Source organism: Embiotoca jacksoni, unplaced genomic scaffold, assembly GCF_022577435.1.
Source record: "Embiotoca jacksoni isolate LCO1_2020_lvr unplaced genomic scaffold, fEmbJac1.0.p SCAF_40, whole genome shotgun sequence".
Classification (NCBI taxonomy): Eukaryota; Metazoa; Chordata; class Actinopteri; family Embiotocidae; genus Embiotoca; species Embiotoca jacksoni.
In genome coordinates, this window is record NW_027185393.1 from 219,539 (window position 1) to 240,135 (window position 20,597).

At 47.6% G+C, this 20,597-nt stretch overlaps 1 protein-coding gene across 3 annotated transcripts in view; it reads right to left on the reverse strand.

Annotated features, from left to right (window-relative positions):
- Nucleotides 1-20,597, reverse strand: part of jmjd1cb (jumonji domain containing 1Cb) — a 91,183-nt gene that overhangs the window by 15,278 nt on the left and 55,308 nt on the right. For 2 of the 3 annotated variants that reach the window (XM_069168577.1, XM_069168576.1), the window contains 17 exons: nt 19,795-20,340; nt 19,336-19,696; nt 17,429-18,428; nt 17,059-17,256; nt 16,302-16,468; nt 15,234-15,396; nt 12,231-14,805; nt 11,161-11,362; nt 6,770-6,984; nt 6,525-6,677; nt 5,904-5,993; nt 5,487-5,611; nt 4,926-5,160; nt 4,575-4,795; nt 4,095-4,439; nt 3,845-4,013; nt 3,665-3,755 (listed from right to left, as the gene is read on the reverse strand). In XM_069168577.1, the coding sequence (XP_069024678.1) occupies nt 3,665-3,755; nt 3,845-4,013; nt 4,095-4,439; nt 4,575-4,795; nt 4,926-5,160; nt 5,487-5,611; nt 5,904-5,993; nt 6,525-6,677; nt 6,770-6,984; nt 11,161-11,362; nt 12,231-14,805; nt 15,234-15,396; nt 16,302-16,468; nt 17,059-17,256; nt 17,429-18,428; nt 19,336-19,696; nt 19,795-20,340 (6,856 nt within the window). The remainder of the gene's footprint in view (nt 1-3,664; nt 3,756-3,844; nt 4,014-4,094; nt 4,440-4,574; nt 4,796-4,925; nt 5,161-5,486; nt 5,612-5,903; nt 5,994-6,524; nt 6,678-6,769; nt 6,985-11,160; nt 11,363-12,230; nt 14,806-15,233; nt 15,397-16,301; nt 16,469-17,058; nt 17,257-17,428; nt 18,429-19,335; nt 19,697-19,794; nt 20,341-20,597) is intronic. The other variant, XM_069168575.1, reaches the window with a different exon arrangement.

The window sequence follows — 20,597 nt, forward strand, 5'->3', positions numbered from 1 at the left end:
ACTGATAGCTGTAACCTGACTGCCCCACAGGCCTGTCAACTAGACCATCATCTTTGCACTGTGGAGTTATTTCTACACTGCATTAATCATCTCTATATAGGTAGGTAGGTAGGTATTTACTTTATTAATCCCCGAGGGGAATTTTTTTTCGCTACAGCAGCATACAGAAGCAATAAGATAATAATATAAATAATAGAATAAAATAATAGAATAGAATAGAATAATAGAAAAGCAATAAAATAGCAGTAAAAAATATAAAATATAAAATGCACAGTATATACAGTACATTATATATCTATATATATATATTATATACAAACAAACTAAGAAACACAGTCAACAGTGTTATTGTACTGTGATGGCTTTTGCCAGAGGTGAATAATTGTACAGTCTTATTGCAGTGGGCAGGAATGATCTCCTGTATCTGTCCTTGTGACAGCGGAGCTGGAGGAATCTTTGAGAGAAAGTGCTCCGCTGTCCCTGCAGCAGGTGGTGGAGACGGTGGTCAGGATTATCCAATATGGACAATAGTTTGTTCAGCGTCCTCCTCTCCACCACCTTTTCCAGGCTGTCCAGTGTAGCCGATGATGGAGCCGGCCTTGTTAAGTCTGTTGGTGTCACCGGCTCCAATGCTGCTCCCCCAGCAGACCCCAGCGAAGTACAATGCACTGGCCACAACAGACTGGTAGAACATCTCGCTGCACACATTGAAGGATCGAAGTTTCCTCAAGAAAAAGAGTCGACTCATCACCTTCTTGTAGACAGCATTGATGTTGGTCTTCCAGTTCAGTCTGTTGTCGATGGACACACCCAGGTATTTGTACTCCTCAACCATGTCCACCTCCTCTCCCAGAACTCTCAGCGGTTGTGGAGCCGTCGTCTTCCTCCTGAAGTCGACCACCATCTCTCTGGTCTTGGCCACGTTCAGGAGCAGGTGATTTCTTCCCGCCCACTCCACAAAGTCCTCCACTACTGCCCTGTACTCCTCCTCCCGTCCATCCCTTATACATCCTACCACTGCAGAGTCATCAGAGAACTTCTGCAGATGGCAGGACTCTGAGTTGTACTGGAAGTCAGTTGTGTATAAGGTGAACAGGAAGGGAGACAGAACAGTTCCCTGTGGCGCTCCAGTACCACTGACCACCGTATCAGACAGCACACTGTCCAGACGGACAAACTGTGGTCTGCCTGTCAGATAGTCAGTGATCCAGGAGACGGTGGGCGCGTCCACCCCCACCACCCGCAGCTTCTCACTCAGCAGCAGTGGTTGGATGGTGTTGGATGCACTGGAGATATCAAAGAAAGTGATTCTCACAGAGTCACCGGTTCCATCCAGGTGAGACAGCTCGTTGCAGCAGGTAGATGATGGCGTCGTCCACTCCCACACGAGGCTGGTACGCAAATTGCAGAGGGTCCAGAGAAGATTTCACCAGCGGCCTGAGGTGGGCCAAGACCAGCCTCTCCAGAACCTTCATCACATGAGATGTGAGGGCAACTGGTCGGTCGTCGTTGAGGCCAGATGGAGTCGTCTTCTTGGGGACTGGAACCAGGCAGGACGTCTTCCACAGCACCGGGACCTCCTCCTGCTTCAGGCTCAGGTTGAAGAGGTGTTGTAGGACCTCAGCCAGCTGGACGGCGCAGGTCTTCAGGACCACGGGACTGATGCCGTCTGGCCCTGCAGCCTTGCGCAGGTGGATTCTCTCCAGCTGTCTCCTAACCTGGCCAGTCGTCACAGAGAGGGGGGTGAGAGGAGGGGGGGGGGGGGGGGTCAAGGTGTCGATGGAGGAAGAGCCCTTTGAGATTGAGGGCTCTATGCAGTTCACCAGGGGGCGCAGAGGGGGGAGGGAGGGAGGCAGCAGAGGTGTTTGGGAGGTGTGAGGTGTGGAGGAGACAGATGAGAGTGGTGAACTAAACCTGTTGAAGAAACAGTTTAGTTCATTTGACCTCTCCAGGGAGCCCCCTGGTTGTCTCTCTCTCCCCTTGAACCCAGTAATCTCCTTCATACCGGTCCACACCTCCCTCACGTTGTTCTGTTGGAGTTTGGCCTCCAGCTTCCTCCTGTAGGAGTCCTTGCACTCCCTGAGCTTCTCCTTCAGGTGGCGCTGCACTCTCCTGAGCTCCTCCCTGTCCCCAGACCTGAAGGCTGCTTTCTTCTTATTAAGAAGAACTTTCAGGTCACTGGTGATCCACGGCTTGTTGTTGGGGAAGCATTTTACAGTCCGGGATGGTACGGTGGAGTGTTCACAGAATTTAATGTATTCTGTGATACAGTCCGTCATGCTGTTGATGTCCTCCCCATGTGGTCCACACAGCACATCCCAGTCCGTGGACTCAAAGCAGTCCTGCAGGGCTTCTTTAGCCTCCTGTGTCCACCTCCTCACAGTCCTGGTGGTCACAGGCTGCCTCTGCACCAGGGGGACATACCTGGGAGTCAGCAGGACCAGGTTGTGGTCTGATCTACCAAGGGGGGGAAGGGCAGTAGTACTGTATGCATCCATGGCATTAGCATACAGTAAGTCCAGAGTTTTATTGTTCCGTGTGGGGCAGTTCACATACTGGTGCAAAGTTGGCAGTACTTTATCCAGACTGGTTAAAGTCTCCAGTAACTGCCAAAAATGCACCGGGATGCTTAGTCTGCAGTTTAGACACAGTGGAGTGGATGGTGTCCACTGCTGCCTCTACGTCAGCTGATGGAGGAACGTACACAGCGATAACAATGGCGGATGTGAACTCCCTCGGCAAATAATAAGGGCGCATCCCCACGGCTAGAAGTTCAATGTCCGGGCTACAGAAACGTTCCTTCACACACACGTGGTCGGGATTGCACCACCTCTCGTTCACATAGACTGCAATCCCTCCACCTTTCTTCTTACCGCTCCGAACAACGTCTCTGTCCGCCCGAACGGTCCTGAAGCCGGGTACGGCTGCGCTGTGATCCGGGAAATGTGAGTGCAGCCATGTCTCGGTGAAACACATGATGCTGCACTCCCGGTATTCCCGCTGGGTCTTTACCAGCGCGCCGAGCTCGTCCGTCTTGTTGGCCAACGACCTCACGTTCCCCATTAAGATCGCCGGTACCGCTGGTTTGTATTTCCTCCTTTCCGCCTTTAGCTTAGCTCCAGCTCTGCAACCCCGCCGTCTTCTCTGAAGTTCAATGGGGGATCTCAGGCCTCGCTCCGGGCAGCAGCAGTAGGGGCCTGCTCAGCGCAATCAGCTGATCACGCGAGTAAACAATAACAGTGCCCCCATCCAGAAACGTGGAAAAATTACGGTCCATTGTCTGACCGTTAACTTAATACACGAGAAAGAAAAAAACAACAACTCCGAAGAGGAGAAAGGCTTAAAAAAATACTAATAACAACACACTCGGGGAGGAGCTGCTGCAACAGGCTGCCGCTAGCGCGGTGCCATCTTACGATATGTATTGGACGTTGTAGTTTTTAGTCGTTACTTTATTATGTTTGTTTACAGCATGGTTCATTTTAACAGTAATATTTTCTATTGTGTGTAAACTGCTTACATTTTGTATTTTGTGTATATATATTGTGTAATGCAAGATACAGGTCGCCTTAATTTCCTTCAGGATCTCTATCTATCATTTTGGGTAGCACAGTTTGAAATCCAACAGCACAGATGTAACAGTGGAGTTGAAGGATGTGTGTACCTCGAGGGCATGAGGGCCATGAACTCCTCTCCAGATGGCCAGTCCTTCAGTCTGTAGACCATAGGTTCTCCATCTTTGGACTTGGGCCGCTCTGAACGGGTAAACAAGACATTAGTTGAAGTGAATCTGGTGGTTTATCAACATCAGTGGTTATAAAACCAGTCAAAAATGAACACTTACTGGTGATGTCTTCAAATCCATCCCAGAACTCCTTGATCCCCGAGTTGGACACCACCTGGTCTTTGCAGTTGAGGAGGTCTCCCTGATGGTCTGCAAACTCCTGGTTGAAGGATTCGGCCTTCCACAGACCGCCGTTCAGTCGCTTGTGGATCCCCGACACCAACACAGGCTGTACAAACACAACATCGAGTATTATCTCTCCAGACTCCACTAATGACCGTTAGTACGGTTCTGTAGGATTGATTAGTACCTGTCCTTGTTTCCAGCACTCTCTGAACAGTCTCCAGTTGTTCTGGTTGCGGTGATCTTTGAGCCACAGTAACCGTCTGTTGTTTAACCAGCAGTGGGGAACGTCTGGATGCTGACTGGTCGAGTCCTCGGGCATCGCTGCGGTAACAGGCACCAACTTCTTCTTGTCTGGTTTAGCGTCCTCAGTAACAGCCGGGGTGGAGTTGTTGTTGCTGGGCATGAAAGGGTCTTGCTTGATTGACAGCTTGGTGGTGATGTTCTGGCGGCTGGCAGGGATTTTATTCTCAACCACTGAAGCGATGATGTCATCGAGGATATTGGGCATGGTCCGCCCACCCTTTCCATGCTATAGAAAGGGCATCAACAATCTTTCAGCAAATATAGAAATACAAACAATCTGAAAAGCTGAAGGATGGACAGGACGTGGTGATGCAGTTATCTGTAATCGTTGGTTACAGCATGAATGTGTTGGTGTGTGTACCTGTGAAGCAGGAGAGTAAACGGGTGCAAAGGCGATGCCAGCGTCAGTAGAACCCAACTTCAGCTTCCCTGCTGTGGTGGTGAGCAGATCTCTGAGTGTGGAGCCCTGCTCTGTGCTGTTGGCCACCAGCGAGGTGGTCTTACACTGCTGCAGGACTTCCAGGCTGTCCCCGTCCTTGTCCTCCATCACAGATTTACCCAGCAGCACTGACTCCTTGTTTTCTGTTCGAGGTGGGAGGAAAAGTAGAAAAACAGAGCAGAAAACTTTTTGGAGGTGAAATATATTGAAGCACTCGGTGAGGTGATGCTCCATTGGATGTGATCACAGTCATACCGATGCCTTCCATCTCACCTTTCTTCTCCTCTCTGGATTTCTGCTCCGCCAGGTTGGCGAGGAAGTGCAGCGGTGACTGGGACTCCGGTGGGGTCACGGGAGCACTTCCTGCGTCGCTACCCGGACTACATCGTCCACCGCCTCCTCCGTTGGTTTCTGCCTTGGTTCCTCCTTGGTCGGAGTTCTGTTGCGAGCCCGGCTCGGCTTTCACCAAAGATAGCTTGTTACTGTGGTTGAGCACATTCTGCAGAACCTGGGCCAAAGAGATGGAGGTAGAAATCAGAGGTTGGATTAACCCGGATGAATTTACAGTCAGAGGGAAAAGGTGAAAGGTCAGAGTTCATTGAAGCATATTCAAACTTTTTGAAAGAGGGAGGAGATTAAAGTACTCTTTCTTTATACCATTTATTGAGTAATTTTTTTTTTTTTTTTTTTTTTTTTTTTTAAAAACACCCTCATTCACATGATTTATACAGTTGTGGATAAATTTGTGGGCGTCCTCACTTGACAAGAAGAAAAAAAAATCTAAAAAAATGTTTTCTGAAATAAATTGAAACCAACCTCTGCTGTCGTTCTTACCTGTGACACCCCGTTGGTGGCCGGTATTTTGGTGAGGAGGCTCTGTTTGCTGCTGCAGGGACAGTGAGACTTGATGTTGTGTTTGTCTTTCAGTGAGTGCATTGATGTCACCAACTCTGTCAGCACTGAAAGATCAAAGAGATGAAGCTGAAATTAAACATTTTACGGCAAAAAATATTTAGGGCGAAAAAACAGGATCTTTTTTCAGTCGGGCTGTGACAGTTTTTACATCACTGCAGTAGTATGATGCCGGCCACTTTATTAAACTTGCCATGCCAAACAAACTACAAAATATAAAAATAAAGCATATTGGCTATCAATCTTATCCACACACTAGTCTGCTGCATGTGTTCAGGAAAGTCCAGACGAAGCAGCAGGAAGATGCACAAACAAGAAGAGATGCTGGCGTGTTCGTACCTGTACCAGGTATGATCTGTGTCGGCATGAGATGTTTGTGGTCGTGCGGTTGTCCTTTAACACACTTCAGCCATCCGTATAGTTCTTTATCTGCCCACAAGAGAGACACAAAGTCACACACCTGTCACACTTTAAACAGGAACACTGTGTGTGTTAGCCTGCAGAGGAAAACCTCAAAATTGTCATTACAGTTATTTACTGTTAACTGTAAATAAATGCTGACTCAGGAGACGGACAGAAGAAGGTTGGAACCAGAGGCCTGTACTACGATGCTACCGGAGCGACCCCTCGATCCCGAAAAGAAACGGTAGACCGTCCCCGATGCAGCACAAAACGGAAGGGGAGAATTTATTTATTTATTTCTTATTTTCTCCCGTCTGCTTGACAACATGTGGGGCTGTAGTTGAAAAAAAAAAAAAAAAAATGGCTGAAATTGTCATACAAGCCATGAGAATACATTTAAGCAACATATGCAATTAATGGAAGGTTATTATAGTCAGATTGATAGATTCAGTTAATAACCAGCACTGCTTAGCAATGATCATGTTTGTTTGGCTCAGTGAAGCCCTTTTGGGATGTGATGCGTCTCGGCCTCCTGTCCACACATACACGCACACTGACCTTTGGAGCTCCTTCTCTCTTTGGCCTTGTAGCAGTCCAGGCACACAACGAAGCCACATTTCTGACAGACCCAGTGGATGTTGAAGAGCGTTGCTTCACATGCATCACACATCTCCCTCACCCCCCTCACTGCTCGCTTCCACGCCAACTTGGCTGAAACACACACACACACACAATATAGGTTCAATTTAAAAACCATATTCAGGTGTAGAGAAATATAATGCCAGTATTTAAGTCAGGTTTACCATCCTTCTTCATCCAGCTAGCTGCAGTGTTCTCAGTCACAACCATCTGACAGAACTTGTCTCCAATGAAGCTGAGGATGTACTTGGCTGTGGTTTGGTCCAGCTGGGTCTCGTCCATTGCGCCAGGGACCCACAGGGAAAGGGCCTCGTCATCAAACTGGTCCGGATTGGAGAAGCCATCTATCCGGATGACTCCATTTTTACTGTAGGAAAGCCTGAATGGGAGGAAGCAGGTTATAAGCACACAGAAGGTACCACCTAGATGGTAAATGTATGCTCCTGGGTTTGTACAGCATGATGGAGACAGGGAACATGTTTGCATGCTGTTTCGATTGCAGTTGGATTCACAGTACTACAAAAAGCTAGCATGCCAATATTCTGTATTAAAATTGGTCAATGGTCAGTTCAAACATTTGTACCAAAGTAGAAGTCATTGAGCGGGATAACCACTTTGCCAAACTGTGGAAGAAGATCCAAACTGTCATCCTCAGCCGAGAGGAAATTGGTTTGAATGGCCAGGCACAACCCCAGAACCACTAAGGCACAGATATGCCACATTCACTGTGTGAACATATGGGTCTGCCACCCTCTATGGGGAACGTTTCAGTCATTTTTAAAATGTTGAAACTCCTGGAGCAGCCTTAACCAATAGACATTGACCACCATGTGCCCTGAAACCATTGACTGTCTGTAAAAGTGTTCGTAGCTTCGGGGGTCTGAAAAATGAGGCCGATGTGGAAGTGTCTGAAGCTGCAATAACACCCATACTCCCATTCAACTTCTCATAAAATTCTCAATCAATAAAATGTCTCCAACAGTTATCTCGGTGTTGTTAGCTAAAGTCACTCCTTATTAGTTTTCTGGAGGTCCATCTGAAAATAATCCCTCATTCATTAGAAAATAAGCTTCAAAAAGCTGTCTTTTTGGGGGCGTGTCTGTTTGATTGACAGGCCTGTGGTGCAGTCAGGTTACAGCTATTGGCCAGAATCAGAACCCGAGGCTTCATAACGGATGTTCACAAACCAACGAGCATTAGTCCGGTGGAGCCAGGTTTGGTAGCATGATGCTCTGGGGCTGTTTTATTGTCAGTGGAACTGGTACATTGCACAAAGTAGACAGAATAATGAAGAAGGAAGTTTATCTCCGAATTCTTTAGTATAACCTTGAATAATCAGTAAGAAAGTTGAAACTTGGACCCATCTGGGCGTTCCAACAGGACAATGACCCCAAACACACATCAAACCTGGTTGTGGAGTGGATAAAGCAGGCTAAGCTTTTGGAATGGCCTTCACCAAGTTCTGACCTCAACCCAACCAAAAATATGTGGACTGTGCTTAAAAATGTGGTGCTCAGAAAACTAACAAATTCAATTGAACTCTTTCAATTCTGCCTCATGATCCAACAAATTGATTGATTTCAGAAAACCTAAAATAAATGATCGCTTGTGCATCAAATTCTGGTTTTGTTTTTCTATTAAAGATATTTACATTGTACATTCATTCTGCCCTCGAAAAAAAAAATCATTGAAAGCTCAATATCACCATAACTTTCATGAACAAACTGTGAATTAGGTATCCCGGTTAGTATATAATGCTCATGTCATAACGTCAGGCCTATTTCTTCACAAGTGACAGAACAACTTGGTAGATGAAAGAGAGGATGCTTTTGTGGACTGCGTCTTTCTGTACAATCACCATTGTGTCCTTGGTGTCCCCAGTCAGCTCAAATGAATGTTTATGAAATCCCAGTCTACTCAGCCAGACAGGCAGGCAGGCGGGAGGTGAGTTAAGGTGAGAGAGAGACATGGCGATTGAGAGCAAAGGAAGGGGGGCACAGCGAGAGAGAGAGACTGACTGCAGCTCTGCAGTGAAGGAGAGATTATAGAGCAGAAAATTCTCTTTGGCAGATTTATCCTGTTTGAACTCACTGCAGCTGCTTCTTATCCAACTCAACTGAGAGTGTGCCGTGCATTCACAGTAAATGTGTATGCCTGAGAGAGAGACATACAGTGGGTACGGAAAGTATTCAGACCCCTTTAAATTTTTCACTCTTTGTTTCATTGCAGCCATTTGCTAAAATCAAAAAAGTTCATTTTATTTCTCATTAATGTACACTCAGCACCCCATGTTGACAGAAAAAAACAGAAATGTAGAAATTTGTGCAAATTTATTAAAAAAGAAAAACTGAAATATCACATGGTCATAAGTATTCAGACCCTTTGCTCAGTATTGAGTAGAAGCACCCTTTTGAGCTAGTACAGCCATGAGTCTTCTTGGGAATGATGCAACAAGCTTTTCACACCTGGATTTGGGGATCCTCTGCCATTCTTCCTTGCAGATCCTCTCCAGTTCCGTCAGGTTGGATGGTGAACGTTGGTGGACAGCCATTTTCAGGTCTCTCCAGAGATGCTCAATTGGGTTTAGGTCAGGGCTCTGGCTGGGCCAGTCAAGAATGGTCACAGAGTTGTTCCGAAGCCACTCCTTTGTCATTTTAGCTGTGTGCTTAGGGTCATTGTCTTGTTGGAAGGTGAACCTTCGGCCCAGTCTGAGGTCCAGAGCACTCTGGAAGAGGTTTTCTTCCAGGATATTTCTGTACTTGGCCGCATTCATCTTTCCTTCAATTGCAACCAGTCGTCCTGTCCCTGCAGCTGAAAAACACCCCCATAGCATGATGCTGCCACCACCATGTTTCACTGTTGGGATTGTATTGGGCAGGTGATGAGCAGTGCCTGGTTTTCTCCACACATACCGCTTAGAATTAACGCCAAAAAGTTCAGTCTTGGTCTCATCAGACCAGAGAATCTTATTTCTCATAGTCTGGGAGTCCTTCATGTGTTTTTTGGCCAACTCTATGCGGGCTTTCATATGTCTTGCACTGAGGAGAGGCTTCCGTCGGGCCACTCTGCCATAAAGCCCCGACTGGTGGAGGGCTGCAGTGATAGTCGACTTTGTGGAACTTTCTCCCATCTCCCTACTGCATCTCTGGAGCTCAGCCACAGTGATCTTTGGGTTCTTCTTTACCTCTCTCACCAAGGCTCTTCTCCCACGATTGCTCAGTTTGGCTGGACGGCCAGGTCTAGGAAGAGTTCTGGTCGTCCCAAACTTCTTCCATTTAAGGATTATGGAGGCCACTGCGCTCTTAGGAACCTTGAGTGCTGCAGAAATTATTTTGTAACCTTGGCCAGATCTGTGCCTTGCCACAATTCTGTCTCTGAGCTCCTTGGACAGTTCCTTCGACCTCATGATTCTCATTTGCTCTGACATGCACTGTGAGCTGTAAGGTCTTATATAGACAGGTGTGTGCCTTTCCTAATCAAGTCCAATCAGTTTAATTAAACACAGCTGGACTCCAATGAAGGAGTAGAACCATCTCAAGGAGGATCAGAAGAAATGGACAGCATGTGAGTTAAATATGAGTGTCACAGCAAAGGATCTGAATACTTATGACCATGTGATATTTGTTTTTCTTTTTTAATAAATTTGCACAAATTTCTACATTTGTTTTTTTCTGTCAAGATGGGGTGCTGAGTGTACATTAATGAGAAATAAAATGAACTTTTTTGATTTTAGCAAATGGCTGCAATGAAACAAAGAGTGAAAAATTTAAAGGGGTCTGAATACTTTCCGTACCCACTGTATGATGAATAATCTATGTGGTGTAGTTAGGGCAGATCCTCTCTCCTCCCTCCTTCTGTTCATACAAGCAGCTCCACTGCTCCCCATCAGCGGTGAATTATATGGAATGTAAATTAATGAAAGTGAGTCATGGAGGCGTTTCAGGCCCCGATCAAAGCATCCAGAGGCATTGGTTAGTTGGAGGTCACTACAGCTGCAACTCATTATGTTTTCAGGCATTCCCAGGATCTTTAACAGGAATGTATAGTCAAGTACACATGACATGCTGACGTGGTGCAAATTCATTGTTGTGACAATGTTGTGACAACAGTGACCCTGTTTTTCAAGGAAGTGTGAAAAAAACAAATCCAATCTTTTTTTAGTGTCAGCTCTCTTGCATTTAATGTCAATGATCTGGTCTTATATCACATCTTCTTTGTCAAAACAGTCAGATCCAAATTCATGTTTTTTTTAATTTCTTCCTTTTCTGTGCGTAATATCTGTTGTTATCATTTGCACACACCATAATGAAAATAAATTTGGGGGAGAGCAGCAACAGTGAGGGGGAACAACTGAAAAACAAGGAAGTTCAAAATATGTTGAGCCTTTTTGGAGAAAAGCTTCTATTGAACTGGAAATAACCTGATCCTGGATGTGTTTGCTCCATACTTATTATTTGACTGTCGCAGGCATTGCGATGTTGTTTTAAATTCCACAAAAAAACATCAAAATTAGCGCAAATGTTAGACAAATTTTAAAATCAAAAGAGAGCTTTACCGTCTGAAATAGTAGAAGCGACAGAAGACCGGGGAGTGTGTTGGCTCCTCCCCCTTCTTGCTGCGGACCACACGGCACTCCCGACACTTCTGCAGGTTCGGTCCAATTTCTGAACACGAGTCGTCCTGCAGGAAAGATTCCCCCGTCTGCTTCAGCTTCTTCACCTTCCTCCAGTCCTTCAGCACGGAGCGGGGGATCCCATCTGAACAGAGGGCACATCATCAAACCATTGATGACACCTACACTTTATGATGGGATTAATAAAGAGGGGCTCAACGAGTTGGTGTCAAAGATATTACAACATGAACGTAGACAGAGGAATACAAAAAAAGAACATAGATGAGGATTTTCTTACACTTAAAATTGGAAAGAAGATAAAATGAGAATCAATTTCCAAGAAAAAAAATCCTAGAAAACTAAATTATAGATATCATCCATCCATCTAGGGGGGTAGAAGGTAATATATGTGTTGACATGCTATTTCTTCCTGTTTGAGTAACATTTGATAAATGTGACCAGGAATATTACTTGATTGCTTTAAACAGAGGTCTTTGATTTAGCAGTCATGTGTCCAGATACTTTTGAACCCTAAACATTTGGGCACTTTCTGTTACAGCAGCTAGGTTTCCCACACCGCTCTTTTAAAACGGATATGAATCTACTCACGCCTGGGACGTTATTGCTGTATCCATTGGTTTATTTGCAAATTGAATGTACTGAAGCCCTGAGCCTGAAGAGCTTAAAAACGTATGGTGTAGACTTCATGTTATTCTCTGTGCCGTAGAGCTGCAGGATGACTGCTCACAGCTACACTTTTCTTCACTGTGGTTTTAGCCTGGAAACCCTGTTCACATTAACATTTGCTCAGCTACTCTGATGGAATCAACAACTAGTGTCTAGTTAAATGTGATGACGCTGAGGTCAAGCGTTTTCTTCTTGATGTAGATGGATGGATGTAAACTACAACTTAAAGGGTGAGCAGGGGCTTAAAACTTAAGAACAGAAAACCTGTCCTCGCCCGACACCAATGCTTTAATTGCCCAAGTGTGTACCAACAATACAAGACTCACTGCTGCTGGCCTGTTTGAGTTTAGTCTTCTCTCTGGCTGATCTGAAGATCCCGTTGGGCTTCACGTCATCGTCCTCTTTGTCATTGTCCCCTTTTCTTCTGGCCATGTCGTTCTGTTTCTTCTTGTAGGTCGGTTTGGGCTGACGCTTTGCTCGACCCTCCATCTTGCTCTCACTGTTGTCGGAGTCATCGCCCCCGCTCTCTGAAGCGGACTCGTATGAGCGTTTGCTCACCCGCCTGAATAAAGTAGACGCTTTCCTCTCGTCCCCACCTCCTGCCGTCTTTTCTTCCAGCAGTCTCTCTCTGTCGGCTTTGCTTCCGCAGTCTTTGCTCATGTCCACCTCGCTGGAGGTTGAGGCGCTGAGGTTGACTGTGCATGGTTTGATCATGTCTGACATGGCGGCGGCGTTACTTGTGCTGGTAGTGATGCAGGGCAGTTTCTCTACTTTAGTACTGGTGCAGCTCGTAGCAGCCGTCGTGTTCCTGTCCTCTTCGGAGTGCCGGGTTAGCCAGGCTTTCTTCAGCTTGTGGTAGTTGCTGGGCTGCCCGCAGCTTGTCGAGGCCGACCCGGAGGACTGGCCGTTAGGCAGGGGGCTGGACTTGCCCGGTGTGGTGCTCCCGCTTGCCGAGCTACTGCTACCGCTGTCAACCGAGGATGAGGAGGCTTGGGAGGAAGAGGGTGGGTGGTTATGAATGGGAGTTTTGTCTGAATCCACAATTAATGAGGGGTTTCCAGTTATGATGGATGTGGGAGCAGTGGGGAGGTTGTTTCTGGACTGGGCTGCAGCCAAAGCAGCCTTGTGCTTCTTGAGGTGGATGAAAGAGGGGGAGTAAGGCTGACTAGAGCCAGAAATGGAGCTGAGTGTGGGGGTGAGGCTCGGACTGGGCCGGGGCGATCCTGCCGAAGTCGATGGAGACAGAGACGCCCCCGGAGACGTGGTACAAGAGCCGAAGCCCTCCTGGTGCTCTCTCTCTCTCTCTGGTCCTGCGTGGCAGAGCAGCCGGCCACCGATGCCAGTTTTAAGTGCTACAAACTCCCCCCGAGCTGAGACGGAGTACTCGGACTCAGCGGTGGCAGTCACACTTTTATTGTGTACGCCAACAGTTGGTGAAACAGCAGTCCTGCACACAGAGTTTGTGGTGCAGCTTCCTATAAGTCCCTGCATGCCACGCATGAAAGTCTTTTTGTACTGGACACACATGTCATCGAGGTTTGAATTGAGCTGGATAACTTTTCCCGCTCCCGCCTCTGTAACACTCTCGCCAAGCCTCGGACATTCCCCCTGAAGCTTGGATGGGTAGGCCCTCCCCTGGGGGGGCTCCTTATGGATAATAGCACCAGATTTGTTAGCACCAACAGGACTGTTGTACTTAATAGAGGTTGATGGACGCACGATGACGGACGCCATTGCTGCTTGGGGTTTGCCCCGTGACACCCCTTTTTCTCCAGGGTACATTCCTCCTCTTTCCTGAATCATGTCTTCACCCCTCCACCCGTCTGCTGATGACGTCATACTCTCTCCGCTGATGGTAGAGGCTACAGAAGTGATGGCAGAAACATTTCCGTGACCCTTGATGTCCCTGAGTTCTGGCAGCAGTGTGGGGGGCTTTTGTTGCTCTGCCGATGTTTTGCTACCAGCTGCTGCTAAGCTGACGGGCTGGATGGGCGTGAGGGTCGGTGGAGACAGGCGTCCACCGTAACCGGCTCTCTCCCGCTCCCTTTCTTTCTCCCGCTCCCTCTCGCGCTCGGCAGCCTCTTTGCGTTCCAGCGCGTGCTGCGTGGGCGGATGGAAGACGGGCGCTCGGTGGAGAGATGGCATTGCCCTGAGCTGGTGTTGTTGCTGCTGATGCTGCTGCTGCTGCTGCTGCTGCTGCAGCTGCAGCTGCTGCTGCTGTTGGTGGTGATGGTGATGATGATGATGGTGGTGGTTGGAGGCAGACGATGAGGAGGATGATGTAGAGGAGCAAGGAGAAATGGCCGGGCTGTGGCGCTCTAGCCTGTCTACACTCGTGTGGTGCTGATGCTGCGGTTGGACCAGCGTCACCTGCTGGCTGAGCTGCTCTGTGATTTTTCCTGCCAAACCCTCACCTCCCTCTGGCTGGTGCTTAATTAGAGGAGGGGGCTTAGAGAGGGAGACCTTGGAGCTGTAGCTGCCCAGCGACAGAGCTGCCTGGCTCGGCACGGTGGCCCCGACACTGGCAACAACCCCCGGGGCTCTGAGGGATATTTTCTCATAGTAAGAGCTGAGCTCCTTGGAAGGGTAGAGCCTCGGAGGCTCGTTCACGACGCTGTTAGACAGCGTGGTGAAGTAGTTGCTCTTTTCTGACTGGATGACATGGGGATGAGCGTGGCTGGCCTTGGGGCTCGGGGAGGCGAGAGCTGGAATCCGAACAGGGAAGGCCGGCTCTCTGCTTCTCTCTCTGTCCCTGTCCATCATGGGGTCACCGGAGTGCTGGATCTTAGCCGTGAAGGGAGCGACCTCGATACTCTCCTTCAGGATTTGCCGATTCTCTTCTTTGTATTTACTGGCTCGGTCTGCTGCCTGAACTGCATCCTGAGAAAGAAAATGCACATACTGTAAAAAAAAAAGAAAAAAAAAGGAGCTGATAATGTAATACTGGATGTCATTGTATGTCTCCATTCTGAATGGTCACCATCAACCAGAAGAGATATGATTTTCAAGATTTCTTTTTTGCATCTGCTTTAAAAGTAATAGATAGGCAATTCAATTTAGTTTTACTCATATAGCGTCAATTCACAAGTTATTTCAAGGCACTTAACACAGTAAAGTCCTTACAACAGAACGTTACAACATTATACAGAGGAATTTAACAATTTGCATAAGCTCGGTGGAACAAACTCCCCTTTAAGGAAGAAAAACCTCCGACAGGGAAGAACAGGAAGAAGCAGGTTTATCTATTTATTGGGGCTTTTGATTAAGATATTGCAACCACTGCTACTTATGAAGACAATAAGGATGCCGTGGGCTCTACCCCATTGTACCTGTGTGTTTGTCAGGCGGGCCTTGCAGTGGGGATCCAGGTAGAGGCGGTGCAGGTGCATCTCTTTTCCCGTTGGCGTGCGACTTCTGTCTGTCTGCTCCTGTTTCAGTTGTGCCAACGTCAACGTCCTGATGGGATCTACAAAGCCTTTCTTATCCAGATCTCTGCAAACACACGAGTCAAACAGTTCACTGCATTTTACACGTCTTTACATGCATTCCAACAAACATTCGGTTCAAAGATCTACTGCTCATGTTTGTATGATATGAGGAATTTAAAGACAGATAAGATGGAGCAAACAATAATGGAGCACACCTCAATGGATTTAACCTGACATGAAAAAAAAAATATTAAGATATTAAAGAAGGGAAAAACAGGAAAAAGAATCATGACAATAAGTCATGCTTTCAAAAATATACAATTAGACCAAATGTGATGGGTAGGTGTAGGTTATCTGCAGTTTCTAATAAACATGACATAACTAGGCCAAAGAGAAACCGGATGTGTCAATGACGCTGTGTTTGCGTGTATGGGTATTCAGCAAGGTGACAATGGCTGGTGGTTACGTAAGTGGGGCATAGGCTGCTGAATGAACAGCATTCTGTCTGAACTGCCTAAATATGGGATTCGTGCCACTTCGCTTCATCTGACTACCCTGGCGTTCCCGGTCTTCCTTCCTTATACAGCAAACTTGTCTTTTGCAAAATCCGTATCTCGTGTCTGTCCTATTCCTGTGAACACGATGCCATAACGGAGTGCGAATAGGTGACACTAACTAAAGGTGTTCACCGTGAAACTGCGGTGATTGTGTGGTATCTTTTGTGTCGTGGGCTTGAAGATGTGTGAATCCAGATTATAGAATCTGTAGCTTCTTTGCAGCAACATCCATCTTGGAATCGTCGTCGACAACTTTGTGTTCTATCTTATATGTTGGGTTTATCCAACAATTAATAAATCCTGAATCATCTGACTCGGGCAACTTGTCGTATTTTATTGGTGTCAGATCGACAGCACATTGAAGGTAGTTCAGTCTTCTGGAGAAGAACTTGTTCCGGATCTTTCCACTTACTCTTTATGCACGTCCATGCAAGCCTTCGACAGCGGCGGGCTTGAGTGTGTGTGTATCTTGACAGGGGGGCGGTGGGCGTCAGCGCTGGCCGGCCGGATGGGAACGTGGCTCAGCAAACCCAGACTGTCACCACCGGCAGCCTGGTGCAGCCACGGACTAGCGGTGTTCTGCACACAACACACACACATATGCACATCATTTATCATCACAATAGTAAACCACGTGAATGTGAAATCCACAGATACAAAATGTGGTCACATATTTCTGTGTAACCTACAGAAAAGTGTGTCACCATAAATTACACCCACTGCTTGTTTCACAATTTCCTCTCCTGCCGTGGACACAAAGTTCTTATTGGCTGCAGAGTGTAAACACAAAAAGCTCCTTATCGGAGGTCTAATACTCAGCAGGGACGTGTATAGTTTCAGCTGTTAATGAGCCTCTGAAGCAACATTTAAGTAGTGAATAATCTGAAGTGGAAATGACATGAGAGATAATCTACTTCAAGCAGTAAATGTATTATTATAACATTACTAAAGCGCCCAAACCTGCTATAATCATATAAACCCACAGCTTGTTGTGTTTTATCCCTCACATGCTCATAACAAAAACAAGGCGCTAAAACAGGTGACCGAATGTCCACAATCAGCAGACAGGGCTGTCCTAATGAGGGTACGTTCATCTTTGGACTGACACCCAGAGAGCTGGGACACGTTCTAGGACCCACTGAAATAGAGGCGAGCTTCGCTGCACATACCCTCCTGAGAGAGGCCTCGGAGTTCACGGTCACAGGATTTTCCGGGTGGACCCACTTCGCTGTGGGGGGCAGGTTGAGTCCCGCAGAGTAGGACGTCGGTGTCCCATTGGGGTACTGCCACAGGATCGGGTACAGGCCGAGCCCCGGGGCCCCGCTGTGAGCCTGGGCCAGGAGAGGGGGTGGATGGGGGCCCTGACTCTGCAAACAAAAGACACAAAGTTTTTAGCTTCTTATCTTATTGAAAAGGATGGTGTGAATAATGTTAATGAACAAACAGCAAGAGGAGACAACATTTCTCTTTTCCAACCCCCATCCACCATCCACAGCTGGACTTTACATGACAGTAGTGTGTACATATGGGGAGTCACACCTGTAGAAACTGCTGCTGGTGGGCGGCTGCCGGATGTGGCAGGGCGAGGTGGCCCAGGCCTCCTGGGGAATCGAGCCGAGGGTGGCCTCCCAGGAGAGACGCGGTGGGAGGGGGCATGGCTGGGAGCACGCCGGGGGGCAGCAGGTGCGGGTGAGGTAGGGCGGCGTTGTGAGGGGAGGCGAGGAGGTGGGAGGCGGCGTGCGGGTGTGATGCTGAGGTGAGGCAGGAGGAGTGGGAGTGGGAGTGGGAGTGGGGGGAGGGGGAGTGCAAGGTGTGCAGGTGGGGGTGGAGATAGGTGGCCACGTGGTTGGAAGAGAGAGACGCGGGGGCAGGGTTCTCCGTGTCGGGCCGAACCAGAGCTGGGTCCCGGTAAACAGTGAAGGTCTCGTTCTTGTCGATGATCAGCGGACTCTTGGTGATGCTGTTGATCGTACTGACTAAACCCGACTCGCACCGCGTCAGCACCGGCTTGAAACCAGACCGGGGAGGTTCTGCTGACTCGGCTTTAGTGGGCAAACGGCCTATTGGGGGCGAGGAGGTATCTGAGTACCGTGGTATTTTATGTTTAGAGACCTCGGGGGAGGTGTTGGGTTTAGGTTTGGAGATGTCCAACAGGCCCAGGTGGGGCTTGGTTTTCAGAAAGTCCGCTGGGTTTGTGTTGGGGTAGGGGTGTCTCTGAGAGTTGTTGGGGTGCTGGGTTTTCAGTTTCTGGGGGTCGAGCTGAGCTGCATTGGGGTTCAGGCTGGGGCTCATCTTCGATTTGGATAAGTCAGGGGGGAGGACTGTGTTCATTTTGAGGGGGGGCATTTGCTGTGGGTGTTTTCTCATCTCTTCGGGTAAAGATGGGCTCTTGATGCTGGGATGAACGGATGGGTAGTGTTGCTGCGGTGGTTGTGTGTGCTGCTGTTGATGGTGATGAAGATGATGATGATGATGATGAGAGGGAACAGTTTTCTCCTTCTCCCCCAGCATCAAGTTTTCGGCCATCGATGTGACCGGCCTGAAAATATAGCACAGAAAAAAACGGTTTTACATATGTACATAGAAAACTGTTGGTGTTTCCTACTGTAAATAAAGGCGAGCAATAGGAAACAAACAGAATCTCAACATTAAGACAAATACAAAGTTAATTGCAGGAAGCACTGCTTCACTTTTCAGTGCTTGCTATTGATATTTTACCTTCTCTACAGTATTGACCGGAGCAAAATGCTATTTCTGCTCTATTGCAGCATTTGTCCCTGATAGCAGATCCTCAGGTCGTTTTGGAATAAATTCAGGTTCAGACCCATGAAGCTCATGTTCTTCTATCAAAGTTCTTTCAGGGTGAGTTTGAGCCGCCGGTCGGTGATGCTGTTATCGACCCAGGCTGCTGGAGGACCTTTCATGATGCAATGATCTTCTCTCCTTTTTTCTTTCACTCTCAATACATTTGTAAACTTGAACTGTGTTGCATTATCTGAATGCCTTCTGTCTCAGTTACTCTCTCTTTGTCTCTGTCTCTCTCTGTCTGTCTGTCTCTCCCTCTCTCTGTTTCTCTCTCCATGTCTGTCTCTCTCTCTCTCTGTCTCTGTTCTGAGGACTTTATTATGTCCTGAGATGACTGATGTTGTGACTTAGTGCCAAATAAATAAAATAAAATTAGATTAAATGTGATTAAACTCTTGAGCAAAGGAAGGTGATTGTTATTAAATATGATGTAATAGACATATATATTTTTTTAAAACAGCCAGTGGAAGTGATACAACTCAGGTATACTACTAAGACCCTAAGGCTGCTGTTTTTTCTTCTCTTGTTGACATGGGGTTGCCAGTTGTGACGCTCTCGATCTTTTTTGTGACCAGAAGGTCTAATAACTAATAACGTTCAGAACTTTAAGACATGCACATAAATATACTTTCTGTTCTCACCTGATGACCTCAGAGGGAGCAAACTCTATCTTGCTGCTTGTACTCCTGGCTGCTGTAATGCCACTTCCCATAATGCTTTGCTGCTGCTGCTGCTGCTGCTGCTGAACGGGAGGCTCCAGGTCCGTTCTGCGGCCTCCCTCTGACGGTGAGGGAGATGGAGGGATGGGAGGAGAGGAGACGGGGGAGGGGTTGAGCGGGAGGTAAGGTGAGAGGGCCGTGGACTCTGCGTTCTGGGAGGCGAGGAGTGCAGACACGGCCTCCGAGCTCTCCTGGTGAACAGTGGCCTGGGCGTCATCCGTGATGTCGATCACGCCGCTGCCGTGGAGGTGGGACAGCGACGGCGTCTGGGATCGAGAAGACGCTACAAACAAAAACAAAAACAAAAACGATATGAGAACACTCAACTCAATCTATGATGACTAAGAATCATCGCAGCATCATGGTAGAAGCTGACGTTACCCTTCACGGTGTTCTTGCTGTTCTCCATCATGCTGCCCTGGATGGTGTCAGGCGTCTGTTGCCGTGGAGACTGGGTGATCTGAGTTACCGCCACCAGCTCCTCCTCTTCCTTCGTTATCGTTTTGCCCGTTTCCTTGACCACACTCTTTTTGATGTCCTCTGTCGTCTCAAGCTCCACCCACGGAGACAGGCGACCAATGAGAGATGAGGAGTCGTTTATTTTGGGCGCCTGCATCTGCGGCTTCTCGTCCTCCTCCATTCTGGAAACGGCAGTCGGTTTCACGTCACTGCTACGAGTCTTCAGCTCGTTCTCGGAGTTGGGCTCCGAAGAGGAGGACGAAGAGGACGAGGAGGATGACGAAGAGGACGAGGAGGACGAGGAGCAGGAGGAGTGAGCGGTCCTCTTGTTGTGTGGATTTTCTGAGTCACTGCTCTCTGATAGGTCAGAGGTCATGTCAGTCTTCAACCTCTTTAAACCCGCCTTCTTCTCATCTTCTTCGCCCTTCCTGCGTTTGTTCACCGCCTGCTTCACCTTGGACTTTGACTCTGGACAAATCAAAATAAACAAGTTATTGTTGGACACTCAAACACACGGTTGATCATCACAAGCATCCTGCTGATTGTAGCTTTTTTTTTACTGACCACCCATAATAAATTCCTTGAGAGAACTTTCTCTCGTCTGTTTTATATCTGGGACACGTGTGATGCCTTCCAAAACAACATATTCTGCTTCTGCCTCTGATATTATTGATGATGTAACCAAAGCCAGTATTAAAGGTAGTCTTAGACAACATCGCTACGGT